At 38.1% G+C, this 25,342-nt stretch overlaps 1 protein-coding gene across 1 annotated transcript in view; it reads right to left on the bottom strand.

The window, feature by feature from the left end:
* Window positions 1–3,991, bottom strand: part of RFTN2 (raftlin family member 2) — a 76,432-nt gene extending 72,441 nt beyond the window's left edge. Inside the window, exon 1 of the mRNA XM_006862006.1 lies at window positions 3,853–3,991. Coding sequence (XP_006862068.1) covers window positions 3,853–3,991 — 139 coding nt within the window. The remainder of the gene's footprint in view (window positions 1–3,852) is intronic.
* Between the last annotated feature and the right edge of the window lie 21,351 nt (window positions 3,992–25,342).

Below are 25,342 nucleotides of genomic sequence, written 5' to 3'. Positions count from 1 at the left end.
TCTTCAATATGGATTACACCTCAGCATCAAACAAAAAGCCTCACAACTGGACCAATTAGCAATATGATGAAAAACTGTAAAAATATTCAAGTTGTCAAGGATTTTATTTTACTTGGATCCACAATCAATGCCCATGGAAGCAACACTAACTAAATCAAATGATATGTTATATTGAGCAAATCTGCTGTAAAGGAACTCTTTAAGGTATTGAAAAGTAAAGTATCACTCTGAGGACTAAGTTGATCCAAGTCATAGTATTTTCTTTTGCCTCATATGTGTGTGAAAGCTAGACAATGAGGAAGCAAGATGGAAGAAGAATTGATGCTTTTGAATTGTGGGTTTGGTGAAGAATACTGAATATACATGGACTTCCAGAAGAGCAAATTTATGTGGGGAGAAGTCTAGCCAGAACACTCCTTAGAAATGAGGAGGAGGGGACTCTGTCTCATGTACTTTGAACGTGCTATCGGGAGGCAACAGCTTCTGATAACAAATAGCATGCTTGGTAAAGTAGAAGGTCAATGTAAAAGAGGAAAGCCCTCAACGAGATGGACTGACTCAGGGCTGCAACAATGGGCTAAATATATATGAAAGACTGAGGATGGTGCAGGCCCGCACAGAGTTTAGTTCTGCTTTACATAGGGTGCCTATGAGTTGGAAGCAACTTGACAGTACTTAACAACAACAGCAAATGACAGGTAGGGTATTTTCCAAGTAGATTATTTTGTGTTATTTTATTTAATCCTTATAATAACTCTATTAAGAAAGTACCTTTAGAATATCTATTTTACAGATGAAGAAACAGAAAGCAGTTTACTAACTTGCCTCAGTTACTGAATGAAAGTCTTGATTCAGAGCCCATCAATCTTACTCCCGAGTCTTGCTTCCTTAATGAAGCAAGTATTTCTCCCATACACATGTATTTAAAGGGCCAAAGCCAAAAAAAGGAAAAAAAATGTGGGAAGGCAGAGAGATAGGAGGCGTAAGCTATTTTTTGGGTGGAATTTTGAAGTGATGGCAGAGAAAAGTAGAGAGGGTCAAATGAATGACAAGTGAGTTTAGTTATTAATAAATGGAGCAATTTGAAACACTTTGCAATGAAATAAAAACATTTCATTCTTCTCAAGTTAGTATAGAATTCCTGATGGTATAAATGGTTAATACTCTTGGCTGTTAATCAAATGTTGGAGGTTTGTGTCTACACAGAGATGCCTTGGAATAAAGGTCTGGTCATCAGTCCCCCACTCCCCCAATCATTGAAAACCTTATTGACACCTGTGACACACACAGAGTCAAAGTGGTTTCTATAGCAACTTAAAAAATAAGTATAGCATCACAGAAACTTTATGTAACATTATTTGAAATGTACCTTTAAAATTGTGACGGAGAAAGAAGGCAGAAGAGAGAGAATAGAAGGTGGAACTGAACGGAAAAATAAGCACATGGTACTGGGAGTTTGAGAATCTCCACCTTTTGCCCTCAGTGGGACTTTATATCCAGCCCTGCTGTTTGGACTTTGTTTGGAAAAACTGAGACAAACCTAGGAGGCAACATACTCGTCATGAGTACACAGACAGTTGTCACCAGGACGTTTTGTTTGCTGACAGGCTGTTCCTTGCAATGGTAGCCTCTGGGAGGCAGGAAGTGTTACTATTCAGTATTCCTTATAGCAATCACTGGACAGAGCAAGGCTGGCAGTTTTTAACCCAAACTTGACTCCTCTTGTGTCCTGGAGTGGCAGGCGGAGGTCAGAAACAAGAGAAGAAAGGCAAGTAATATAAGGCCTGGAAAGTGGAGTTGTGCAGCTGGGTGGGTGCTGAGCATCTGGCTTTTGAGGCAAAGGCAGTAGGAAAAAAGAAAGCATGTGGCAGAGGTGGAGAGAAACGGGGCACCAAGAGGTGAAGGAGTCTGGACCAAATAGGAACCAGGTGCAACTTTAAAACACATGCCTGCTTTGTGTCTAACATTTGCTTGCTATGTTCATACTTAAATGTACAGCAACATTTTCATATAGAACACTCTATTAACTCCACAAACACCTACAATAGAAGGTAGAAATTATATTCCTTCACAAAGAGCAGGGCTTCTGATAATGACAAAACCAGAATGACTTCTGAATAAAGCTGTAGATTTTTCTGACTTAAGGACTACTGCATCTACACAAATTTGTTTGAGATTGTTAGCGTCATTGGAAGGAGATGAATCAGAAAACCTTTTCAAGTTACTTGAAGCCTATGATCCTATGGTGGATAGGCAGCAAATCTTAAAGCACAGAGCAAAATGAGTCTGGTCTAAGATTTTATGAATGGGTAAGGTAAGGTATGGCACTGTGGGTTAATGCACTGGACTGAAAGGTCAGTTTGAACTGCAGAGCCAACTGTTCAAGCTCACCAGCCGCTCCTTGGAAACCTATACAGGGTCACTATGAGTTAGAACCAAATAGATGGCACTTTAACAACAATAACAACAACAACACAGGGTTTCTTCAGGTTAGAAAGAGTGTATATTAATGCCCTGTGGATTTACAGAAACTGGACCTTACAAAATAAGTAACAAAGAAAGCCAATAGAGCAAACATAGTATCACATCACAAGTACTTTCTCAAATGAAGTTTTTTTGGAGAAGTACAGAAAAAATCTGTAGGTTTCTTTGGTCACTTTTCTGTCATCCTTATCTGAATCTACTTTATAAAATGTCATAAATAAAAAGAAAGTTAAAGACTGACATTTTTCCTTTGATTGTCTTATATAAAAATGGAAATGTGAATATCTTAGTTGTATATGTACCTGATTTTTGTATGTCGCTGGGAGGGAGTTTGTTTACTGGCCAGTTCAATTTTTGACAAAGAAAAATGGGCTGCTTTTGCCTCTTGCACAAAGATGTACTGTTTCCACAGTAAACCAAAAAAAAAAAAGGTGGGGGTGGTTGCAGAGGGAATTTGTATTTAAGCTGAAAAAAAAAATTAAGATATTATAAAGCCTAATAGTATAAAATTTCCATGCACTGATGAAATCCGTAGCTTACTGGAATGAAAAGTACAACTCTGTAGTAAAAAACTTACTATCATCTGGAAACGCTATCAAAAAATTTCATATTTAGTACCCCATAATTAAAGACGTAGTTCTGCCTTTGAAAAGGTAAGTTTTATCCATGCAGCTGTACAGTATTCTAAAGTTCCCCCGCAAAAGGAGGCACAGTATCAGTGAAGTCGAGCTGCCTCTGATCCTTCCCAAGAGCTGCCATCTGGGCTTGTTTATTTGTATTTCCAACTTTCTGGAACAAGGAGTTTCTCTGTTGGAGACAGGGCACTGTGCAAAGGAAGTGTCTTACAAGAGTCTACCCCCTCTCACTCCCCATTAAACTCAAGTTTAGTTTCGAGAAAATATTAAAAGATTAGCACACTCACAAAAATTAGCACACTTGGGAACCTCAGGTGCTCTTAACACACAATCTTCCACAAAATGCAACTAATATTTCCTACATGCTGCCTTCTTTTGCCTTTTAGACCTTTTTCAAAACACAAACTGTTATCAAGGCAATAGATATTTGGCCTAGAAATTGACTTCTTTTCATGTATCCTTCTATGTGTATTTGATTTCAAAATGAAAGAAATATTTTTCAAGCAGTTTTTCTAATTTTATAGCGTACTAAGAGCCATGTTACCAAAAACAAAGCAAACAAAACAAAACAAAATATTTTAAGATATATTTAAAGAACAAAACATTGTTTTTAGATTAATTACATAATCTGATTATGAAGAATAGCCTTAAAATTCTCAAGCCAACAGTTTAAAAATATTAATAGTCTCTTATCTTTGAAACATTTCCTTTATCAAGTAAAAGCAAACAGTACCTTGTAAAGTAAAATCCAGCAAAACATATTCGTAAGCAAATTCTGTCTTTGTTTCCACTTGAGGTCTCTTCAGGGTAGAGAATATTTTTCCAGGGCTGCTATCCTCAGGGTCTTCTAGCTTTCTAAGTCCGCACCCCATGGCAAAATCTGTGAGGAATTAAATTGCAGGAAAGGGAGGAAGAGCAGCAAATTCTGTTGTTTAAGCTGCAAAAAGAAAGTTACAGACTTAACTGCTTTGATTTTGTTTTCAGCTAAACCATAAATACCCCAAAAGAAAACTTTTGAGTCCAAAAAAAGGAACTGAAGAATTTTCCTATCCATTTTTCTGTAAAGTCGTTAAACCCATGATTAAGCTACAGCTCCGGTAGACAGGGCTTGGCTTTAGAGAAACATTCAGGCTGCTACAATTTAGCACAGAATTTCCATGCCACGTCAATTTACAGCCAGCCCCCTACCAGAGTTCTGTGGCTCAGGGCACCAACAGTGCTTTGTCTATCCCAGTTGGCTGGGTGAGAAAGAGGTGTCCAAAAACGGAAATAAAAGGCAAAAGTGCAACTTGGATGTAATTATCCACAAGTAGAAGATATAGTCAGACGCAGTGGCATACAATTCTTTTTCTGTCTTTTCCCCCACCCCCTTCTTCTCTTTCCTGTGCCCACACTCTATTCCATGCTACTACCAAGAAAGCAAAGCGCACACACACACACACACACACACACACACACACACACACACAGAGACAGCAGTGGGGGGTGGGGTGGGGTGGGGGTGGGGGAAGAGAGAAAAGAGAAACGGAGATCTAGTCAGTGAAGGAATGAAAATATGATTCTCAACAGGATTGGAAACAAAAATAATTTCTAGAAAGGAAGTCAACTTTAAGGGGAAGCTTTCTGGCGTATAAAAGACCAGCAAAGTAAAGGAAAACAACACGAGTCTTTAGGTAGCACTATTGAAATTTCTTTCCACATGAAGTTTCTGTTAGCTGGAAAACCATATGATGATTAAAATAGCCAAGTTAAAAAATTATATAGAAGAGCCGAATAAAAACATCATTTATTTGCAAAGGAGAGCTATTATGTGGATAATTTGTTTTGCCGACATCCTTAAATTAGTTGAAAGCACTCTAATATTAGAAGTTTGATAGAAACTAATATGATACTTCTATAAGTCCTAAAATATTCCTAATAAAAAAAGAAAAAGACAGTTTGACTTACTCAACTATATACATTGCCATTTACCTGAGGTCCAGAGGAATTTATAATGGACCAATTGTAATTAGTGTTTATTGCATTTCGCCATTTACAGGAAATATGGTACACTTGTCAAAAAAACTATGAACCCTGGAATCAAATTGCCTAAGTTCAAATCCTGCTTCTACTTCCCACAAGAGACTTGACCTTGGGCAAGTTAATTGAACTCTTCAAGTTTTAATTTCCTGTCCTGAAAAATGAAGGTAGTAATAGTGTTTACTTAATAGTGTGCTGTAAAGTTTGAATGAGGTAATGTTTGTAGAACACATTTCACTCTGCCTGGCCAATAGCACAAAATAAATTTGTTAATGTGTATATATTATAAAACAGGATTGGAATAGTGATAGAAAGGAGGTAATTCAACTGCAAATTATTTACAAAATGAACTCTGATCACATTTCAGATTGTACATAAAACAAACTTGAAAGGATTTTTCAACACTGCAGAGTGCATATGACAACTCTCAAGAGGGAAGCTGACTATTTATTGTGTAGATTACACTGTCCACTTGTCTCTTCTCCTGTCAATTTGTTCTTTAGATGGCTTACTTCTTAAAAGTGTTTTTAATAGCGAAAAAATCCATAGTCCTTCATGCTCAAAGATGAGTATGCTGGTAAACAATATCTGGACAAATGTGACCAGAAAGACAACAGACACTGACTCCGTGTGACTCATTTGATTATTCATAGTGCTTTTGTGTCTGTCAATTTTCACATCCTCTTTTGGATGATGAGCTGTGAGCCCCTGGAATGCAGAAATAGAATCTTTGAAGTCCGCAACTAAGGAGCTCTGGTAGTGTAGTGGTTACACATCGGGCTGCTAACCTCAAGCTCGGCAGTTCGAAACTACCAGCGGTTCTGCGGGAGGAAGATGAGGCTTTCTGCTCCCGTAAAGATTTACAGCCTCGGAAACCCTGTACAGGGTCGCTATGAGTCGGAAGCGACTCCATGGCACATAGCAACAGCAACAACAACTACCTGTTACTATTGTCTAGGGTTTCCGGGACTATAAATCTTGACGCGAGCAGAAAGCCTCATCTTTCTCCCGTGGAGCGGCTGGTAGTTTCAAACTGCTGACCTTGTGGTTCGCAGCCCGATTCGTAACCACTACGCTACCAGAGCTCCATGAAATCATTTGATCTGGTCCTGCCAAGCCAACCCCAGTTCCAGCCATCACATACGGAGGGAGGCACAATCCAAATTGAGATGGACCTTGTATGCCTAATAAAGGGACTTTGGACTTCATTGTGTAGGCAGCAGGGAGTCTTGGAGGAGTTTGAGTAGGCATATACCATGAGTTTGCATTTTAGATAGGTCAGTAGGTCTGCTTTCAGGATGATGATTTTAACTGGAGCAAGAGTGGAGGCTGACCCATCAGGAGGTCACTGTAATGGTCTAGTTGACAGTTGATGACTGACTGGCTGACTGAATATATGTGATGCATCAGGAAATCCTTAAATAATTTCTTTAACAATATTTCAACAGTTTCTTTAACCCACACTGAACCTCTATTTAGACATTTTCCTCTACAAAAGTCCACTAATATGAAATTTGCCCCATACTATTGTATCAGAAATGCATTTCCATGTGTCAGTATGTCGCACATTACTGCTATTTTTACACTTAATAGAATCTCATTATATTAGTACAAGTAACTTTTTGGATATTTTTGCATTTTTTACTGTGAAAAGTTTATAGAGATTATTTTTCCACCAACTTGAATTTTTTCTGAACTACTTAGATTCTGGAGTCCTGGTGTGGCGCTGTGGTTAATGCGCCAGACTATAAAGCCATTTGAACTGCAAGGTCAGTGGTTCAAGTTCACCAGCCCTCCTAGGAAACCCTATACAGGGTCGCTATGGGTCAGAACCTACTTGATGGCACTTAACAATAAGAAAAACTTAGATTCTACTTCATAAATGGCTAAAACAGGGGTGGGAAGGACCATTTTTCTGTCAAAATTTATAACATCATTTATGGGTCATATAAAATTATCAGCTTAAACATTAGCTTGATATATTTGGTCACCACCACTTGTCTGTCAGTTTTTTGTACTGTGGTGGCTTGAGTGTTGCTGTGATTCTGGAAGCTATATGCCACCGGTATTTTAAATATCAGAGTTACTTGATTTAAGGTGCTTTATATAGCAAGGTTACTCATGGTGGACAGATTTCAGCTGAGCTTCTAGGTGAAGACAGACTAGGAAGGAGAGATGGACTACTTCTAAATATTCAGTCATGAAGACCAGTAATACCACTATTATCCAAATTCACAGACCAGCCACTAAAGTCAGTGATGGTGAAATTGAAGAATTCTACCAACTTCTTCAGTCTGAAATTGATCAAACGTGAAATCAAGATGTATTGATAATTACTGGCAACTGGAATGCAAAGGTTGGAAACAAAGAGGAAGAAGGATCAGTCGTTGGAAAATATGGCCTTGGTGAGAGAAACGATGCTGGAGATCACAAGATAGAATTTTGCAAGACCAATGACTTCTTCATTATAAATACCTTTTTAAAACAACATAAAATGACTATACATATGGACCTCACCAAATGGAAAAAATGAGATGGAAAAATGCTGAACAGAACATTTCAAAGGGCAGCCCGAGAATACAAAGACTAATATTATAATGAAATGTGCAAAGACCTGGAGGGAAGAACATGCTCAGCATTTCTCAAACTGAAAGAATTGTGGGGAAAAAAAATTCAAGCCTCAACTTGAAATATTGAAGGATTCTATGGGCAAAATATTGAATGATGCAGATAGCAGCAAAAGAAGATTGAAGGAATATGCAGAGTCACTATTCCAAAAAGAAATGGTTGATGTTTAATTATTTTAAGAGGTATTATATGATCAAGAGCCAATGATCCTGAAAGAAAGTACACTGAAGTCATTGGCAAAGAACAAGGCTCCAGGAATTGACGGAATACAAATTGAAATCTTTCAACAAACTGATTCAGCACTGTAGATACTCACTCTTCGATTCCAATAATTTGGAGGGTAGCTGCCTGGACAACTGACTGGGAAAGATCCATATTTATACACATTCCAAAGACAGGTGACCCAACTGAATGTGGAAATCATCAGACAATATCATTAATATTGCATTCTAGTAAAGTTTTGTTAAAGACAATTAAAAAATGGCTGTAACAGTACATTGACAGGGAACTGCCAGAGGTTCAAGCCAGATTCAGACGAAGATGTGGAATGAGGGATATCATTGTTGACATGAGATGGACCTTGGCTGAAAGCAGAGAATACCATAAAGCTGTTTATTTGTGTTTATTGACTATGCAAAGGCTTTTGATTGTATGGATCACAACAAGGTATAGACAACATTTCAGAGAATGTATATTCTGAAATACTTAATTGTGCTCATGAGGAACCTGTACATAGACATACTTATTAAATTTGTATGTTTAAAGCAAATAATTTGAGAAGCTGGATTATATGAAGAAGAACGATGCATAAGGATTGGAGGAAGACTCATTAACAACCTGTGATATGCAGATCTTCCCAACTCTTTGAATTTTGTCCTTAGGTAAATGTTGCCCTTTTGATCTCTAATGAATGGCTGATTATTCTTTGGTGTGTTAACCTCACTGGTGTTGTTGTCCCCTCTATATACTTATATACCATTGTTGTTAAGTGCTGTCAAATTAGTTCCAACTCATAGAGACCCTTTGTAGGGGTTTCAAAGAAGTGGCTGGTGGATTTGAACCACTGACTTTGTAGTTAACAGCCCAGTGTGGATCCTACAGCACCACACCAGGACTCCATACTTATTTACTGCTTGGCTGGCTATTGAGCCAGGGCACGTTCTGTTCCAGACCTAAAGGGTGACCAGGGCCATGGTCTCAGGTTCCTCCACTCTTCCTGACCAATAAGCCTGGTGCTTTTTTAAAATTATTATTATAATTTTGGGTGTTGTTCCACATTTTCTTCCACTCTATCCAGAACCTTCTACTGTGATCACTTTCTTTTTGCCGGTTTCTGCTTCCCATTGTGTGTGTGTGTGTATGTGTGTTTTAAGTTTTAATTGTGAATTGAGTGAAAGTTTACAGGGCAGATCATCAGTTTTACATTCAACAAATCATATGCTTTGTTTCATTGCAATGATTACAATCCCCTCCATTTACCATCAGGTAACAACAGTATTTCTCTGTATTCATTTTAGCTCTCTCTCTCTCTCTCTCTTTTTTAATACTCCGGCATATAAAATAATTTATACCACTAAAGGGCACCTAATGGGATCACTTTCAGAACAGTTGATAGTGGTAACTGGGCACCATCTAGTTCTTCTGGTCTTAGGGTCATGGAAACTGATGTTCTTGTGTTTTATTAGTACATTGGACTAATTGTAATGACTATTCCTTTTTTATATGCAAACTTTAATTAAATTTTTTTTCATCTTTCCATCTTGTCTTTAAGAATCATTTACATTTATTTAATAGTATATTTATCCTTTTGAAACCAATGTTCTGTTTTCTGTGTGGTTTATTTTAAGCTTTTAAAAATATCCTTCTTTAACTTTGATCCATCTGGAAGTTGTTTTAATATAAAGACTAAAATATAAATCTAGTCAGTTGTCTTCTGCCCTGGTATCCAATTGTTACAGTCACATTTGTATTCATAATCTGTTACCAATTATGTTTCTCCAGACTTATATATGTTGAGTACTTGCAGTAGTTAGTATACATTTTTGTAATAAATGATTACTATCACTGGTAATTTTTCCTCTATTGAGCTATACTTGTTTGTTGCCAGTGGTAGGTTTGGTGGCCCTATGGGCTAGGCATTGGGGTTGGTGGTTCAAACCCACCAGCTGCTTCATGGGAGAAAACTGAGACTGGCTGTTCCTGTGAAGATGTACAGTTGAGGAAACCCTCTACAGGCTTGCTATGAGTTGGAATCGACTCAATGGCAGTGGGCTTGGTTTTTTGGGCTTGGCTTTTTAGTCCTGTGTAGTGCTGTAGAATAAGCACTGAACTGCTAATTGAAAGGTTCATAGTTCAACCTACCAGCTTCTCCTTGGAAACTATATACAGCAGAGGTGCAGAACCATTGTTGTTGTTGTTGTTATGTGCCGTGGAGTCGGTTCCGACTCATAGCGACTCTGTACAGGGTTTCCAAGGCTGTAAATCTTTACAGGAGCAGAAAGCCTCCTCTTTCTCCTGAGGAACAGCTGGTAGTTTCAAACTGCTGACCCTAAGGTTAGCAGCCCAATTCATAATCACTACGCTACCAGAGCTCCTTTAGTCTGCCAAAATTAATAACATTGTTCACGAGCCATACAAAATTATCAATTTAAAAATTAGCCTGCTATGTTTGGTCAAGCATTTAATTAATTCTGGTGTGGTGCTGTGGGCTAAAACATCAGACTGCAAAATTGTTTGAACTGCAAGGTTGGTGGTTCAAGCTCACCAGCTTCTCCTTGGAAACCCTATACAGGGTCGCTGTGGGTCAGAATCAACTCGACGGCACTTAACAACAACAACAAACAATGTGATGATGGCTAATGGAGCCCTAGTAGTGTAGTGGATTATGAGCTGGTCTGATAACCACAAGGCCAGTAGTTTGAATCTACCAGCTACTCCGTGGGAGAAAGATAAGGCTTTCTACTCCGATAAAGATTTCCAACTCGGAAACCCTATACAGGGTCACTATGAGTAAGAACTGATTCAGTGGCAAACAACAACAACAATATGATGGCTTGTGTGGTGCTGTGGGTTAATGCACTGGACTGCAAAGTTGGTAAGAACAGCAAGGTTTATGGTTCAAACTAACCAGCCACTCCTCGGAGCCCTAAACAAGGTTGCTATGGGTCAGAACTGAATTGACAGCACTTAACAGCAACATTATTTTCTCTTTTCATTGTTGGCTGCTTGTTTCTTTATTCTGTTTTATTTTCTTGTGTGAGTGTGTATGGGCTTTTCACCTCTTTGCCATGCAACAGGAGACAGCAACCATGCTCATATAACCAAGCCACAACCATACATCTGCAGAGCCAATACCACTTGATCAACAATAGACAGCAGCCAAACCCACACTAGTCTGAGGTGTGCAAATGGTGAACAGATAATGGTGCTTATGCTTCCATTCTCTAACTACAAGCACAGGAGACAGTTGGTGAGAGCCTAGGAACACATCAACATATAATCATCAATTAATTACAAATATGACAACACCACAATACACTAGAAACAGTAGACAATTTTAACTCGCATGAAAGAAGAGAAAATGACTCAAACAAATGACCAAGATGCAGAGCTAGAAAATGTTTCTGGGGAAGAAAAGGTAATGGAACTAACTGAAAAGATTTCAAAAGGATGATATTTGCATACCTTCAAAGGAACCTAAGAATTGAGGAGAGCAAGGAGACCATAGAAAACATTTTAGAAGAATTCAGGAAAACACTACAAGAACAATTAGACAAAACGAATGCAAATTTTGAAACAATACAAAACCTGCATTAGAAATTAAATACTAAGATTTCAGAAATGGACAATACATTGAAAGGGCAGTAGATTCAAAGCAATGGAAGCCCTAATTAGTAAGCTTGAAGATAAATCTCTCACTGCTAGCGTGCTAGAAGAACAATCAGAAAAAAGAATGAAAAATCCAAAGAAAGTCTAAGAGTTATGTGGAATCCCTTGAAGAAGAATAACTTACAAGTGATCAGAATTCCAGAACAGGAATAGACAATAAAAAGCACAGATAAAACTGTTGAAGAGTCATTGGTAGAAAACCTCCCTAACATCATGAAAGACAAGAAGATAAAGTGTACAAGAAGCTAAACAAACAACAAACAGGATAGATCCCAAAAGAAAACCACCAAGACATATCATAATTAAACTTTCCAAAACCAAAGACAAGAAAAGAATCCTGAGAGCAGCTTGGGAAAAAATGAAAAGTTAACTACAACAGAGAACCTATAAGACTAAGCTTTTATTTTTCATCAGAAACCATGCATGCAAGAAGTCAATGAGATGACATATACAAAACTCTGAAAGAAAAAAAAAAAAAGCCAACCAAGAATCAAATACCCAGCAAAGCTGTCCATCAAATACTATGGCAAAATTAATATATTTCCAGAGAGAAATTAAATGAATTTGTAATACCCAGAACAACTTTATAAAATATACTAAAACTTGTTCTTTGGACTGAGAACCAATAACACCAGACAAAATCCTGAGATTAGCATATATGACAATACTACCAAGAATTCAATCCAGATATGTTGTTGTTAAGTGAAGTTGAGTCAGTTCTGATTCATAGCAACTCAGTATAGGTTTTCCAAGAAGTGGTTGGTAAGTTTGAACTGTGAACTTTGTGGTTAGCAATCAAGAGCTTATCCAACAGTGCTACACCACAGCTATAAAAGTATTTAAAGTAAAATAAACCTACAAGACTGAAAATAGGGAACCAGAGACCTCAATTTGTAATTAAATCAATTACAAAATGAAAAAAGGAAAATAGTGTTGATACAGAACTTCCAAATGGTGAGAAGTCAAGTAGATTTCAAGACAAAACTGACTGTTTTAAACAGGGTAAAAATGAATAAATTACAGGGTAACCTCAAAGAAAATCAATAAAAATTCACATCAAAATTAAAAAGAGGAAATTCAGAAAGATTTATTAAATGTTAACATAGCAGGAATGAAGAAAATGAAAAGAAAACCCACAAACAAATGAACTCAGCTCAGAAAATTATGTGGAATAAAGAAACCAGCAGCACCACAAAAACACACTGCAGAGTGACAGCAATCAATTTACAACGACCAATAATTACATTGAAAGTAAATGGTTTAGCTCTTCCCATAAGTGGCCTGAGGTAATCTCACAAAATGGTTCACTACTCACTTGCCTCAGAAAACCCCACAAAATCATGCAAATCCAGAGGTTCAAATCTTCGGATCCATTTTAAGAACACCAGTGAGACTGCTCGGGTCATCAAGGGTATGCATATCCAGAAAGCCACCACATATCTTAAAGATGTCACTTTGCAGAAACAATGTGTACCATTCCTATGTTACAATGGTGGCGTTGGGAGGTGTGCCCAGGCCAAACAGTAGGGTTGGACACAGGGTTGGTGGCTTAAAAAGAGCGCTGAATTTTTGCTGCACATGCTTAAAAATGCAGAGAGCAATGCTGCACTGAAGGGTTTAGATGTGGACTCTCTGGTCATTGAGCACATCCAGGTCAACAAAGCTCCCAAGATATGCCACTGAACTTACAGGGCTCGTGGTCGGATCAACCCCTGCATGAGTTCTCCCTGCCATATTGAGATGATCCTCACTGAAAAGGAACCAATTGTTCCTAAACCAGAAGAGGAGGTTGCACAGAATAAAAAGATATCTCAGAAGAAACTGAAGAAACAGAAACTTATGGCTCAGGAGTAAATTAAGCTTAAAATAAAATGCAAATAAAAGTAAAAACAGAAGGAAAAAAAAAAAAGGAAAGTAAATGTTTAAATGCACTTGCCAAGAGACTGAGCGTAGCAAAATGGATAAGCAAATGGAATCCTTCAATATGCTGTCTACAAAATACACATTTTACACACAAAGACAGAACTAGACTAAAACTCAAAGGATGGAGAAATATATCAAGCTAATAGCTATAAAAAATGAGCAAGAGTGGCAATTTTAATCTCTGATAAAATCAATTTTAAGGCAAAAACCAGCATAAGAGATAAAGAAGGACATTATATCATAATACCTATCTATGCTCCTAATGAAAAAGTCTCAAAATACATAAATCAAACTCTAATAGTTTTGAAGAAATAGACAACTCTACAATAACCGTAGGGGATTTTAATACACCACCACTTTGGATGAAGGCCAGAACAACTGGGGAAAAAAATCAGTAAAGACACAGAAGAACTAAACAACACAACCAATCAGCTTGACCTCATAGACGTATATGGAGAACTTAGCCCAACAATGGATATTATTTTCCAGTGCACATGGAACATTCTCCAGAAGAGATCATAAAACAAACCTCAATAAATTTTAAAGTATCAGAATACTACAAAGCTTCTTCACAGATCACAGTGCTATGAAATTGGAAATCAGTAATAGGAAGATAAAGGAAAATAATCAAATATATAGAAATTGAATAACACCTTGAAACAAACAAGAATGAAAACACAACATACCAAAACCTTGGAGCCACAACAAAAGCAGTGCTCTGAGAGCAATTTATGCCAATAACTCACACATCCAAAAAGAGGAATCAAAATCAACACCTTAACCCAACATCTCCAATAATTAGAAAAAGAGCATCAAAGTAAGCCTACTGCCACAGAGAGAAACACATGAAATAAAAACCAGAAAAACAATAAAAAGAATCAAGACAAGAAGTTGGTTATTTGAAAGGATTAATAAAATTGATATATCACTGGCAAATCTAACAGAAGAAAAGAAGATACAAATAGCAAGAATAAGAAATTATATGGGTGACATCAACAGAACCAACAGAAATCAAAAGGATTGTAACAGAATACTATGAAGAATTGTACTCCAACAAACTTGAAAATCTAAAAGAAATGGACAAATTTCTAGAAACACATGACCTATATAAACTAAAACAGCCTGAAGTAGAAAACTTGCGCAGGCCTGTAATAAGAGAAAAAATTATCAAGTCATTAAAAAACTCCCAACTAAAACAAGTTCAAGCCCAGATGGCTTCACTAGTGAATTCTACCAAACTTTCAGAGAGAAACTGACCCAAATTCTACTCAAACTCTTCCAGAATATAGAAAAGGAGGAAAAACTCCCAGATTCATTTTATGAAGCAAGCATAACTCTGATATAAAAAATAGACAAAGACATCACTAAAAAAGAAAATTATAGACCAAGATCCATCATGGATATGTAGTTGTTGTTAAGTGCCATCGAGTTGGGTTCTGACCCATAGCGACCCTGTATAGGGTTTCCGAGGAGCAGCTGGTGAGCTTGAACTGCAGCCCTCCCTGTTCAAGTTGACTTTGCAGTCGAGCATATTACCCAATAGCGCCACACCATAGATGCAAAAATTCTCAAATATCATAGCCAATAGAATCCAACTATATATATATATATATATAGTTGTGTATATATACATATATATATAGTTGTGTATATATACATATATATATAGTTGTGTATATATACATATATATATAGTTGTGTATATATACATATATATATAGTTGTGTATATATACATATATATATAGTTGTGTATATATATGTATATATATATTTACATATATATATAGTTGTGTATATATATATATTTGTTGTTAAGTGCCGTCGAGTCGGTTCCGACCCATAGCGACCCTGTACAGGGTTTGCAAGGCTGAATCTTTACAGGAGTAGAAAGCCTCATCTTTCTCCCACGGAGCGGTGGCTGGTAGTTTTGAACTGCTGACCTTAAGGCTTGCAGCCCGATTCGTAACCACTATGCTACCAGAGCTCGCTCTCTCTCTCTCTCTCTCTCTCTCTCTCTCTCTCTCTCTATATATATATATATATATATATATATACATACTTCATGACCAAGTGGGATTCATACCAGGTATGTAAGAATTGTTCAATATTAGAAAAACAATCAATATAATCCACCACATAAATAAAACAAAGGAAAAAAATCACATGTCTGTCTTAACTGATGCCGAAAAGGCATTTGACAAAATCCAACACTCATTCCTGATAAGAACACTCAACAAAATAGGAACAGATGGGAAATTACTCAACATAATTAAGGACACAGATACAAGACCAAAGGAGCCCTGAAAATGTAGTGGGTTATGTATTTGTGTACTAACCACAAGGTCAGCAGTTAAAATTTACCAGTTGCTGTGCAAGAGAAAGATTAAGCTAGTTTTGCTCCTGTAAAAATCATAGCCTTGGAAACCTGATACAAGGTCGCTATGAGTTGGAACCTCCAACACGGCACAACACCACTACCACCATACAAGACCAACAGCCAATATCACTCTCAACTGTGAGAAACTGAAGACATTTTCCTTGTGAACAGAAACTAGACAAGGATGCCCTTCATCACCACTGCTTTTCAGCATTGTGCTGTAAGTCTCAGCCAGAACTATAAGACGAGCAAGGCAAATTAAAGGCATCCAAATTGCAGAAATGAAAGAATATACCATGCTGGTGGATAGGAAGACTTAACATTGTAAAAATGACAACACTACCCAAAGCAGTCTATAGATCTAATGCAATCCTAATCCAGATTCCAATATCATTCTTTAAAGAGACAGAAAAACTAATGACTAATAGCACTGGACTGCTAACCGCAAGGTTGGTGGTCCAATCCCATAAGCCACTTCTTGGAAACCCAAACAGGGTTGCTATGAGTTGGAACTGATTTGACAGCACTTAATAACAATAATAACTTTGCATGGAAAGGAAAAATATGCCAGAAAAGCAAAGTATTATTAAAAAAGGACGAAGTAGGCCTCTCACTTCCCAATCAAAACAGCCTGGTACAAGTATGAGGAAAACACATAGATCAATGGAACAGACTTGAGAACCCAGAAGTAAATTCATCCACATATGATCAGTTGATCTTCAACAAAGGGCCAAAATGCACTCAATGGGAAGAGATAGTTTCTTCAACAAATAATGTTGGAAAAACTGGAAGTCCATTTGCAGAAAAATGAAACAATACTCATATCTCACACAAAAGTGAACTCAACGTGGATTAAAGGCCTAAATGTAAAGTCTAGAACTATAAAGATCATGAATGAAAAAATAGGGACAAACTTAGGGACTCTGATACATGGCATAAATATACTAGAAAACACAACTGAAAGCACAAAAATAAAAGACAAAATAGATGATTGGGACCTCCTAAAAATTAGACATTTATGCACATCAAAAGATTTCACCAAGGAGTAAAAAGAAAACCCACAGATTAGGAAAAAAGTTGACATATCAAACAAAGGATTACTCTCTAACATTTAAAGAACACTTCAACACCTCAACAAAAACAAGAATCCAAAATGTCTAAATTGATGCTGGCAACAGGTTTGAAATAACTGATATGGAGCATCTTTTCATGTGCATATTGGCTATTTGTATCTCTTCTTTGGAGAAATGTCTATTCAAGTCCTTTGCCCCATTTTTAATGGAGTTCCTTGTCTTTCTGTCTTTGGGAGTGGGGAGAGTAAGTAGCTAGATTGTTGTTGTTGTTAAGTGCCGTGTAGCTAGATTAGGAGTAGGTTAAATCTAGGCTAGGCCTATGACTTTGCTTAGTGTTAGAGTTATGGTTAGGACTAAAGTTAGTGTTATGGGTAGGGGTTGGGCTAGAGCTATGAGCGAGAGTTGGTCTAGTTTTAGGGTTATAATTAGGTTTATTTTTATCTATTTCTTGAAATCTACTTGATTTTCTTTTCATTTGGAAGTTCTGTAACAATTGTATTCCCTCTTTTTATTTTGTTGTTGCAACTGGTATCTCCGTCTCTCTATTTTCAGTCTTGTAGGTTTGTTTTACTTTGAATACTTCTATGTTTGGTGGAATTCTGGGTGACATTGTCACGTATGTTAGTTATAGGTTGTCTGCTGTTGTTGGTTCTCCGTCCAAAGAATTCCCTTTAGTATTTTTTGCAAGTTTGCTCTGGTTTTACAAATTCTTTCATAATTTCTGTTTGTCTGAAAATGTTCTCATTTCGCTGTAATACTGGTGGACAATTTTTCTGGGCATATGACTCTTTTTTTTTTTTTTAATGTTTTATTGTGAATTATGTGATACATGGGAGGACATTAGTTTTACATTCGTCCTATCATATATCATTTCATTGTGATGGTTACAATCCCCCCCATGCATCATCAAACAACCAAAGGGTATATATAGCCTGCAAGCCTGCCCCCCGGTTGTCAGCACACAGCCCCTCTCCGTTTCTGGGTCTAGAGCTCCCAGCCGTTCCATCTCTCCACGTCATCGTCTCTGCCTCCATCTCTAGTGTTATTGTTTCTTTGGGTAAGGTCCCAGACTCCGCTTTTCTCCCTTGATGGTCCCAGGGACCTCTGCTCCTGGATTGCAAAGTCAATCATTCCCCTCCTATTGCTACAAAATGTCTACCATTACATTTTCAACCCTCACAATTTGTCCTGATAACACTTGTTCGCTATTGTACCACAAGAGACCTAGCCCATCACCTTTCATCTGCCTCACCCAGACAGATTGAATACTACTCAGTGGAGATTCTACCTTCCTCCGTGCCCTCTGTATCTAGACTTCCTCTTGAAAGCTTGTAAGCCAGTCACTTCTTGCCTTTGTAGCCCTTCCCCCTCCCCACTCCCCCACCCCCCCAATCTGGGTAGCCAATGTCCAAGTTGCCCAACCCTGTCTACTCTGTGTGTGGAGGGGGTGGGAATGATCCTCGCTGTAAAGATTTGTTCCCTCTTTTGAGCTACTGCATCCATAGGTGTAGGTCAAGTTCATTAATTGTATCAGATTGCTCTTTTTCTCCTCTTCTTTCTTCTTCTAGTTGAGCTCTGATCATCCAGTCATTGAAGCCAGGTCAAGTGGATATTATCAAGTGGGAAGTGTGGATGTTCTTATGCATATGCCCTCTCTTCTTATCAGCTGGATGCTTCACTCTCTACTCTAGTCCTCTGTGGCTATGTCACTGACTCTGGGCCCAAGAGTCCCCAGGTCTTGCCACACTGCTGGCCAACCAGGTCTCCACCCGGGTTCACAGGAGTCTTTTGAACGTTGTAGGGCTTAGCTTGCAGCTTCATTGCTATTTTTCCCTCATTTATCCTTATCGGTGGCGAACGTGGTCACCAATCAGAGTGCGTATCTGCTCGTGTATTCCCATTGAGTCTTAGTCTTGTAAGGGGGTTTGCCCTGAGGGGACCGTACCACTTGCCTTGATGTCTCCTGGGCAAGCAGCTTGCTTGTTCTTGTAGTAATTAATCAGTTGGACTGCCACTATTGTTTTGTATTTTTCCTGTTGGTCTTTCTTTCAAGAAGTATCTGTTGTTCTTCTAGCTGCTTCAGGCTGGACTGCTTGTCCTTTCAAGTGGAAATTTCCCACCACAGAAGATTCTGTATGGGGTTCAGGATTCCACCCGTGGTCTTATGTAATGCAGAGGCTCTGCAGGAAGCCTCCTTCACTGGGCATGTTGTAGCCCCATTTTAGGTATCCCAATCCGTTATAGGCAGAAAACGGACTTAAAAGCTTTGTATGGTGATATTTCTGGCTATTCCTTTCTCTCCCCGTCAAGTGTCTATTTTATTATGGTTTGGGCATATGATTCATGGTTGGCAGCTTTTTGCTTTCAGAGTTTTATATATGTTATTCCATTGTTTTCTTGCCTGCATTGTTTCTGCTGAGAAATCAGAACTTAGTCTTTGTTCTCCTTTGTAGGTATCTTTTTGTTTTTATTGAGCTGCTCTCAGGACTTTTTCCTTTTGAAAAGTTTGATTATGTATGTCTTGGTGATTTTCTTTTGGGGTCTCTCCTGTGTGGAGTTAATTCAACTTCTTGAATGGTTATCTTCTTATCTTTCATAGTGTGAAGGAGGTTTTCTTTCAGCAACTCTTGGACAATTTTCTCTCTCTCTCTCTCTCTCTTTTTTTTCAATCTCTACGTGTTCTGTAATTCTAATCACATGTTAAGTCATTCCTCTTGATACAAGTGTACCACATAAATCTTAGGCTTTCTTCGGATTTTTAAAATTCTCTTTCCTGGTTGTTCCTCTAGCAGATGAATATTAATAATTTGTCTTAAAGTTCAATAATTCGGTATTCCATTGATTCAATCCTACTGCTTTGTCCTTTCAAGGTATTTTCTATTCCTGAAGTTTTAGGATTTATCTCCTGGCTTTCTAATTTCAGTTTTGTGTAATTTCAAATTTTTCTTTTATTTTGCCAAATTTGTTTCCTGAATTCTTTTAAATTTTGAATGTGCTTTCCTTGATTTCACCAGCAGTTTTCTCGATCATTCTCTCAATCTGTTAAATATACTTAAATATCATTCTTTTAAATTCCTCATCAGGTGGTTCTGATACCATTTCTGAGATTATATTCTCTGACACTGTATTTTGGTCTCTTGTTTGAGTTACTCTGTCTTGTTTCTTTGTGGAAGCTGAAGTTTTCTGTTTTCTCTGAGATATTGTGGTATCATATTTTTATTTAATTGATTATTGTGTCTCCTGGTGGGTATGATAGAAACTGGAAGTGGAAATGCAGTTCTGTTTGTGTAGCATAGCTCAGGGTGGGTTCACGTGCCTCCGGACTTGCGGTTAGTAAGCACAGCATCCGACTCCAGGTAGAGCAGAGACTGTGCAGGATGGGGTGCCACTGACCACAGAGCTGGATAGGGAGGGTGTGGCCATGCCCCTGGCTACCACAACAAGTGCAAATCACACCCATATTGTGCCAACCTGTCCTGTACCTGCAGGCGTCTGTACTGGCAATCACTCACAAAAACTCAATACGGCTATGCTGCTTCAGCCCAGTCTACAGACCACCTGTTTTTCTTTTCTCTTGTTGCTCCTGCTCAGCTTCCTTTTCCAGTTGACATTGAAGTCACCTCTCTGGCCTAACCTCTGGAGCTCAGGGAGAGAGCATCACCATCTGTATGTGATTCACTTGCTCGCTTATGTCTTTGTTGTAGAGGGTCTGCTCAGCATGTCTTCCCACTCTGCCATCTTGCCCCAAGTGGTTGTCTTTTTGAGTTGTAGGAGTTCTTTATAGATTCTGGATATCAAACCTTCAGTACGTTTATTAGACTAAATATAAGTAGGCATGTTATAGGCAAAGAAACATAGATGAAGGTAAGTAACAAAATATTGCTATAAGATTCCAGTTCGTACATGTATCGGTTTATTCCCCTCAAAATGCATTTAAGTATGACTCTGCCATCAACGGATGGTTGTAGACAAGTTTTGTCAGTGATACGCTTGTTTTATTCTCCTTACTGTTGCTAAGTGCTGTGGAGTTGCTTTAAACTCACAGCGACACCTTACAGGGTTTCTGAGGCTTTAAATCTTTAACGGGAGCAGAAAGCTGCATCTTTCTACCATGTTAGTCTCCTTAGGGTGCCTTTAAAAAAAAAGTCCAATCACAACAGTAGCTTCTGAGGTGATCTCCTAGGCCAGTTAAATTCAAGACAGAAAGGTGACCTCAGAAGTTTATGCTGCTTTTTTTTTTCATTCGTCAAATCACATTTAATTTATCTACATCCAGTTCAACAACAACAGTCATAATGTATCAATAATTTTCATCAGGTTTAGGGTAACTTTTTCATATGTCTATTTAAAATTGTACAAGTAAAGAAGACTATGGTGCTTACATTTTGGATTCCCAAAGGTTTAATTTGATAGATTTTCTTAAAGGACACAGGATGATCATGGGGACTTCTTAGGAAGAAGTTTTAAGAAAACTGAAAACTACATTGGCAAGAAAAAAGCCAGGAAAGTTGTGCCACGGACTTTTGTTCCCCATCACAACACTGTACCTCCTTACTCGTCGAGGATAGTAAACTCTGTCCTATAAGAATTTAGTTGGGAAACCTTACTCCATTCCACCCTACAGCCCTGTTCTTACCATTTCAGACTTCGTTTTGTTCCCCAAACTCAAAGAACATTCAAAAGGAACACAATTTGAGTCTGTGGAGGATGCCAACCCTGCTGTTTTGATATGGTAGAAATCAAAGCATCTAGAATTTTTCAGGGAAGGGCTAGAGAGATGGAACACCACCTTCTCAAGTATAGACTTTGATGGAGGATATGTCAAAAAACAACACCTTCACATTTTGATATTTTCATTTAATAACGGTTTCTATGATTTTTCTGTAATGCTTCTTAATTTACCTGATCTAGCTAATAAATATATGAAGAGATGCTCAACTTCTGTGATCAGGGAAATGAAAATCAAAGAAAACCTTTAAAAAATTGTGCTGAAATGTATATAACTTACAATTTGTCATTTTAAGCATTCTAGTGTACAATTCAGCGGCATTACGTACATTCACAATGTTATTCAAGCATCACCTCTATCTAGTTCCAGACTGGTGTGGAGCTATATGATTAGCATTGGACTGTTAATCACAAGGTTGGTGGTTCAAACCTACCTGCTGCTCCTTGGAAACAGGGTCGCTATGACTTGGAATCAACTCGACAGCACTTAACAACAATAATAACCAAACGGAGTCCTAATCTGGTGTTGTAGGATAAGCACTGGACTGCTAACTGCAAGTTTGGTGGTTCACACCCATCAGTCACACACTCAGAAACTGAACAACAACAACAGAGGTAACCAAAGAGCACTGGTGGTGTAATGGTTAAGCACTAAGCTGCAAACTGAAAGGTAGGAGGTTTGAATCCACTGAGGGAGAAAGATGTGGCAGTTTGCTTCTGTGAAGACCTTTAGGCACAGTGCTTATCTACGGTGCCACACGAGGACTCCCTGTAAAGACCGTTGTGATTAAGTGCTGTTCAGTCAGTTCTGACTCATAGTGACCCTGTATAGGCTTTCTGAGGAGTGACTGATGGGTTGCTATGAGTGAGAACTGACTCAAGGGTACTTAACAACAACAACAGCAACCCTTTAAGCAGTCGCTCCTATTCTTCCTTTTCATAGCTTCTGGTGACCACTAATCTGCATTCTATTGCTATAAATGTGCCTATTCTGACATTTCATGTAAATAGAAGCATATATGACCTTTGTGTCTGGCTTCCATGTTGTAGCAATGAAGCAGTACTTTAGTCTTATCAGTAGATGAGTAATAATTTCCTTATTTTGTAATAAACCACGTTTTGTGTAAACACGCATCATAATGAACATTTGGGTTGTTTTCAGTGAAAAAATTTTATCTTCTGGCTATTGTGAATGTTGTTGTTGTTAACTACCCTCGTGTCAGTTCTGACCCATAGCGACCCTGTATAGGGTTTCCGAGGACTAACTGGTGAACCTGGCCACCGGCTGTGTTGTTCAAAATGACCTTTCGGTCCAGCACATTAAACCACAGTGCCACACTAGAACTTGGGCTATTGTGAATAGTACTATGAATATTTGTGAGCTAACATTTTATACCCACTTGACAGGCAAAAAAGAAGGCTGACAAAACCAAGTATGAGAGAGGCTTGTTGAAAGGCATGCTGCTGATGGGCATGTAAATTTGCTTAGGAGTGGTAGAAAGTGACAGCATTTCCTTGTGAAAATGACCATTCATATTGTTCATGACCCAGTAATTTCACTCCTTGGTATATACCCAAGAGAAATTTTATTACATAGGTATCAGGAGACATATATATGAATGTTAATAGCAGTTCTGTTACTAACAGCAAAAAGCTTGAACCCACCCAGATGTACATAAACAGACATTTCTTTCAAGAAGTTTTGCTGTAGAACAAGCAAGTTGCTCACCCAGGAGATATCAAGGCAAGTGGTCAGGTTCTCTCAGGGTAAACCCCCTTCCAAGACTAACACTCAATGGGAATACATACATGTTCTTATTGGTTACCATGTTCGTCACTGATAAGGGGAAGTGAGGGAAAAACAGCAATGAAGCTGCGAGTTTCATAGGACATTCATAGGACAAATGTAAAACTAATGTTCTCCCATGTAAACTGTCACATAATTCACAATAAAACATTAAAAAAAAAAAGAAGTTCTGCTGTAAATGGAAGGGGGTAAAAATGAAGTAATCGAGTTGAGAGGGTTTTTAAGTTATTTTAAATATGGGAGAAAGCCCAGCAGGTTTGTACGCTGAAACACTGATACATTGAGAGGGGGGCGGGGAAGGAGGAATGGTCAGGATTTTTGGAGACTCTGACCACTCAGATATTTATCCTTAAAATTTCTCCTAGTTTTCGAGAGTATTTACATATTCTTCAGTTGTAACTTTTAACTATTGTTCACTTGCAATTATTAAGCTTTGGAAGTAAATAGAGTACATTAATGGAATACCCAAAGAATATTTATTTTACCCATTTTCCTTCCGCAGAGACTCTGACTCGTCTACCTACCTTTCATATTACCACGAAGTCAGATCCAACATATTACATTCCTTCACTCACTACAGAATATTACATAGCAGTGAACTACAGCTGCCTTGAAGAAAAAATTCAAGCCTCGACTTCCGTTATTGAAAGATTCTCTGGGCAAATTATTGAATGATGCAGAATGCATCAAGAAAAGATGGAAGGAATACACAGAGTCAGTGTACCAAAAGGAAATGGTTGATGTTCAACCATTTCAAGAGGTACCATATGAACAAGAGCCAATGATACTCAGGGAAGAAGTCTAAAGTGTATTGAAGGAATTGGCAAAGAACAAGGCACCAGCAATTGATGGAATAAAAATTGAAATCTTTCAAGAAAGTGAGGCGGCACAGGAGGCACTCACTCATCTCTGACAAGAAATTTGGAAGATAACTGTCTGGCCGACTGATTGGAAGAGATCCATATTTGTGTCCATTCCAAAGAGAGGTTACCCAACGGAATGCGGAAATCATCGGACAGTCTCTTTGATATCTCAAGCTAGTAAAGTTTTGCTAAAGGTAATACAGAAAAGGCTATAAGCATACATTGACAGAGAACTTCCAGAGGTTCAAGCTGGATTCAGAAGAGGCCATGGAATGAGAGATATCATTGCTGATGTCCGATGGATCTTGACTGAAAGCAGAGACTATCAGAAGGATGTTTACCTACGCTTTATTGACTATGCGAAGGCTTTCGATTGTGTGGATCATGACAAGCTATGGACAACATTGCAAAGTATGAGTATCCCAGAACACTTAATTGTACTTTTGAGATATCTATACCTGGACCAAGAAGCAGTTGTTCAAACAGAGCATGGGAACACTGAATATTTTTAAATTGGGAAAGGTGTGCAACAAGGTTGTGTTCTTTCACCATACTTATTCAACCTGTATGCTGAGCATATAATACGAGAAGCTTGGTTCTATGAAGAAAAACATGGCGTCAGGATTGGAGGAAGACTCATTAACAATCTGCGATATGCAGATGATACAACCTTGCTTGCTGAAAGTGAAGAGGGCTTGAAACATTTACTGATGAAGATCAAAGAGCACAGCCTTCGGTATGGATTGCATCTCAATGTCAAGAAAACAAAAATCCTCACCACTGGACCAATAAACAACATTCTTATCAATGGAGAAAAGATTGAAGCTGTCAAGGACTTCATTCTTCTTGGATCAACTATCAACACTCACAGAAGCAGCAGTCAAGAGATCAGATGATGTATTGCATTAGGCAAAT

Source organism: Chrysochloris asiatica, unplaced genomic scaffold, assembly GCF_000296735.1.
Source record: "Chrysochloris asiatica unplaced genomic scaffold, ChrAsi1.0 scaffold00045, whole genome shotgun sequence".
Taxonomy (NCBI): Eukaryota; Metazoa; Chordata; class Mammalia; order Afrosoricida; family Chrysochloridae; genus Chrysochloris; species Chrysochloris asiatica.
This window is presented reverse-complemented; position numbering and strand designations above follow the sequence as displayed.